General features: G+C 43.3%; 1 protein-coding gene across 1 annotated transcript in view; it reads right to left on the reverse strand.

Annotated features, from left to right (window-relative positions):
* Nucleotides 1-3,226, reverse strand: part of CSUI_001347 (uncharacterized protein) — a 12,393-nt gene extending 9,167 nt beyond the window's left edge. Inside the window, exons 1-2 of the mRNA XM_068061553.1 lie at nucleotides 1,689-3,226; nucleotides 778-1,199 (exon numbers count right to left, since the gene is read on the reverse strand). Of these exons, the coding sequence (XP_067926471.1) occupies nucleotides 778-1,199; nucleotides 1,689-2,929 (1,663 nt within the window). The 5' untranslated portion in view covers nucleotides 2,930-3,226. The remainder of the gene's footprint in view (nucleotides 1-777; nucleotides 1,200-1,688) is intronic.
* Nucleotides 3,227-4,720: the final 1,494 nt, after the last annotated feature.

A 4,720-nucleotide genomic window follows, 5' to 3' on the forward strand; every position in this document is an offset into this window, starting at 1 on the left:
ATTCAGAATAGATAGATAGATTAAAGATAGATAGGTGTAAGCAGCAAAGAAAGAAGAAAGGTGACAAAGAATTCGAGAAGAAGAGAGAATGAGAATAAGAAGAAAGAACTGATAGAATAAGAAGAGGAAGGAAAAGAAGAAGGATAGAAATAGGTAGAAAGGCTAGGAGCAAAACAAGAAGAGAAAGAAGAAGAAGAGCTGGAATACCAAGGAAAATAGGAAGATTAAGAAGAGGAAGAGGAAGAGGAAGGAGGAGATGACGTTTCTTAACGACGAGAAGAGAAAGAGAAGAAATTTTCCAAGTGAATTAAAAATGACCCACACACATGTGAGTCGTTTCTATTCGCTAGAGAAAAATCCTTTCTTCTTCTTCTCACTCTTCTTCTTCTTCTCACTCTTCTTCTTCCTCTATCACTATCTCTTATAGAAAATAGACACCTAAATAGCTAGGGTCGTGTCCTATATTATCCACAGATTTAGGGGAATATGTTGAGTCTGTCTAAACAGAAGAAAAGAAGAGAAAAGCAAAAGACTTCGTTCACACGTCTTCTACTCTATATTAGCAACGTCACGTCGGAAGATTAGAAAAGGAAACAAAGAAGTAAGCGAAAGAAAGAAAGAATGAATGAAGGAAAGAGAGACCGTCAGAGCGACAGAGAGATGAAAGAAAAGTACCGACCGAGAGAGAAGAAGAGATGTGGAAGAAAGAGAAGGCGAAAGGAACTTTGAATTGTTTATCTCTGTCTCTACACCTCAGAATTTCTATCATCCTCTTACCTGCATGCTCTCTCTGGTAGTAGAACATGATCAGAGAAGGAAGAGACGAGACGCGGAGACACGCAGCTAGCTGAGGTTCTGTTGAGACATCGACAGTAAGAAACTCAAAAGGATACTTCCACTTGACGGGATGAAGGGAAGGAGAGAATGACGACGACTGTCTAGACATCTTCTCCTCCTCCTCTCCCCCACTCTTGCTATCTCCAGGTGAATGAGAATTGGACGAAAAAGAAGAAGAAGATCTTTCTGAAGATTCGAAAAGAGATGCTTGAGTAGGCTTATCAGGATGAGAAGAGACGTCGTCATCGACCTCCGAGGGCTCGGTAGAAGAAAGAGAAGAAGAGGGAAGAAACAGATTAGAGAGAAGTGCTTTTGTAAAAAGAACGAAGGGCTTTGAGACAGGCGAGGTTGGGTGGTCGAGTCTGTGAAGGAGACAGAGGAAAGGGATCGAAAGAAAAAACGAAAGGCAAATGATTAGATTATGTATGTCTATTGGAATGTATGTGTATGTGGGGTCGACCACTCGGGAGGTGTACATACACCTGAAACTTGAGCAGGACAGCTACGGGGGAATGCACTGCCAAAGGCACGCTTCAATAGCTTAGAGTCTCCTTACAGACTGGAGATTTCATACTTCCCGTTATCCTTAGAGATGTAGACAGACAGAAGAACATAAATCAAGCAAGAGAAATCCAAACTCAGACATATCTCCTGAACCCCCACATATATACTTACACATGTACATATATATACATTTATACATACAAATACACATTCCTCCATATGTAATATATATATCCGCCTGTGAGGACAAGCACCCTACATCTAGAGAGCTCTGTCTAGATGTGTCTAACGAGAGAGATGCATGTCTACAGTGTCTAGTTTCTGTTGAAGATTCTCCGACAGCTTACGAGGATGCGTGAGCTAGGACAATCGCGACACGAGGATAGGAGCCATGCGAATCGATTCTCCTGGAGCCTCGATTCTCCTCATATCTCTCTCTCTCTGGTCCCATCCCTCTTCTTCTTCTGCTCTGCCTCGAGGCTTTCTCAGCTAGCCAGTGACGACTAGTATCTCTTAAAGTCTCTCGTTCATCTTCGTCAGCTTTCTCTCCCTCTTCTTCTCTTTCTCTCCTTCCCTTAACACCTGTCTCTCTTCCTTTCACCTCCAATCGATTCTCACTTCTCGCTCCTTCCTTCAACGACTCCCCCGTCCCTACCTTCTTATTCTCTCCTTCTTGTTCTTTTTCTTCTTCTTTCTTATCTCTCGACAGAGAAGGGGAGATCTTCAGAGAAGTTGAAGGGCTATCTTTCTTCTTCGAGGAAGAATCTCCTTGCAGAGAAGTTTTCTTAGAAGAAAGACTGAAGAGGTTCACAGATCTCTTAAACAGCTGGAAACGAGATCGAGACTCCTCCTGCGGTTTGCTTACAGGTGAAGGAGACGTTGCATGCGAAGATGTCGATTGTCTAGCTTGAGAAGAAGAGGAAGAAGAAGAATTTTGATGGGTGCTGAACGCTCGGTTAAAGGAGGTCAGTGAAGAAAGAGGAGAACTGGGAGAAGAGGAAGAGAGAGAGGAGAGAGAACAAGAAGAAGAATGTAGAGAGATGCGATGGAGGTTTGTCTTTTCATGATGAGAGAGAAAGACAGATTTCTCTGAGGTTCTTCTAATCTCTAAGAAGGTACTTTTACTTTCTGAAGAGACACTCGGAAGTAAAATCGGGGAAGGAGACTGCAGATGAAGCGATGGATGCTGCTGTGTTGGTGCTGAATGTGTGTGAGAGAGTTCAAGCCGTTGAAAGGGAGAGAAAGACGAAGAAGAGGAAAGAGAGGAAGAAGGAGAGTGAGAAGGCGTGGTGGACAGAGTCAAAACTCTCCAGTGTCTCCATCGATGTAAAGAAGAAGAAGAAGGACGACGGGGATGGCGAGAAGCGATGGATCGGTGCATGTGTTGCCCGAATGTTTCCAGCACACAAAGAGAAGAGAGAGGCCCAGGAAGAGACCCGTACGTGGAGATGTCCTTCTTCTCTGGCCTTCTACGAGTTGAAGATATGAGCATAGAGAAAGAAGAAGAAGAAAGAGAAGAAGGAAGATGGGAGAAATCTCTCCTTCTTCTCTTTCTTTGCATCTGCTGTCTCAAGACGAGCGGCAACATCTTGATCGAAAGCAAGGGAGAGACATCCTAGAGAAAGGAGAAGGCTCGGGAAAGAGAGAGAAATGATAGTCAGAGAACCATGAGTTGTCCCAGTCTCTACACATACATGAAGGCCGCGTGAGGTAAGGTTACATACAGGAAAGATGGCTTAAAGATAGATGAGAAAGAAAAGGGAGAAGACGAGGGATTCTCACGGAGCAAGAAACACAGTAAAGAAGGTGTGAAGGGATCTACAATGAAAGAGAAGAACAAGAAAGAAGAGAAGAGAAAGCAGAAGAGAGCAAGATAGAAGAAAGGTTTAGAAACCAGAGAGAAAGAACGGCTACATACGATGAACTTCTCCTAATGTTTCTATGAGGAGCCCAAGTGCATGCGCATGCAGCCACGAACATTTCTGCTAGCTGTAGAGACACCTGGTGACAGCGCAAGCCTCCATCGAAGGACAAACATCTCCCGTCACCTCACCCCACCTCCTGCTCTTCTCTTGCCTATCAACCTTTTCTTCTTTCAGTACCTCTCTCTTCTTGCCTTCTCAGTCAAGGCTTCTATGGCGAAGAAAAGAAGAGTACGGAATGGACGAGAGCGAAACGAGAAGGGCTTTAAAGCAACACGGACAATAGAGACAGAAGAGGCAAATTTCCACGGTATGATAAGAGGTGAGAGGTCGTTGAAAGGAACAGGGAGACAATGTGAATGAATGAGAAGAGGTGTGGGATCGGACTCTTATCTTACTGAAGGAGAGAACAAGGAGATAGGGGGAGAAGAAGAGAAGTAGATCACTATAATGCTGGGGATAGCGTTGTGTGTATGTAGCTTTGTCTTCTTCTACTAAGGGGTGTATATATCCAACTGCTTACTGGATCTGCATGCTCTCTCAAGAAATGTCTGTGTGTTTATATTATGTGCTTCTTCTACGTTCTTCTTCGTGTCTCCTTGTCTCGGTGCAACGCGGGCAAGAGACTTCAAATGGATCCATTTATACCATCGATGTTTTACGCTTTCCTATTGAACTTCAACTCCCTTATACACGAAGAAAAGCTTTCCTAGTCTTATTATTGGAGGTCCTCAAAGAAACTACACCTGCAGTTACTCTCTCACTTCCTCCTTCTACAGTATCAGCATACACATATATATGTATACATATATAAATATAGCGGACATGTACAGACGTCAGTACAGATGTCCACACATGCTCAGACCATATATATATATATATATATGTGGTATAGGCAGGTCTAGATATCTATGAAGTATCAGCATACACATGTACCTATACTTATGTGTATATATTTATATGGCTTTACGCATGTATGGATGCATCTATCGTCCTTATCAGTCCAGTTCTCGACGTTGCGGAGTCTTCACGATTCTCCTCGAGTATTCAGGCAAGGGTTTTCTTCCATGCTTCTTCTATCGGCATCGATAAGAGCAATCGTATCCCTTCCTTTACATTTTAACGCCAGTGCGAGGAGCTGTAACTTGTTCTTCTTCTTCTTTCTTTTCATCTTCAGCTCCTCCCCAACCTTTTCTTCTCTCATGAGAAGTCTCGCCTAATCCAATGTGAACTTTTTAACTCTTCACCTCTGCAGCAATCCCTCTTCTACTCTTTCAAAATTTGTAGAGAGTCAGACTCCGAAAAATGTATTTGTATAGATCTATTTGGTCTTAATAGCCTAATACCGCTACTGTCCCGTCACTACTCTTAGATGCTATTGAGAGGCCTTGCAGGTATCATAGGAACCTACGGTAGTCGCTTCATGAACTCTCCCACCACCGTGACATCCCTAGCTC

This window comes from Cystoisospora suis (genome assembly GCF_002600585.1).
Source record: "Cystoisospora suis strain Wien I chromosome Unknown contig_537, whole genome shotgun sequence".
In the NCBI taxonomy this organism is placed as follows: Eukaryota; Apicomplexa; class Conoidasida; order Eucoccidiorida; family Sarcocystidae; genus Cystoisospora; species Cystoisospora suis.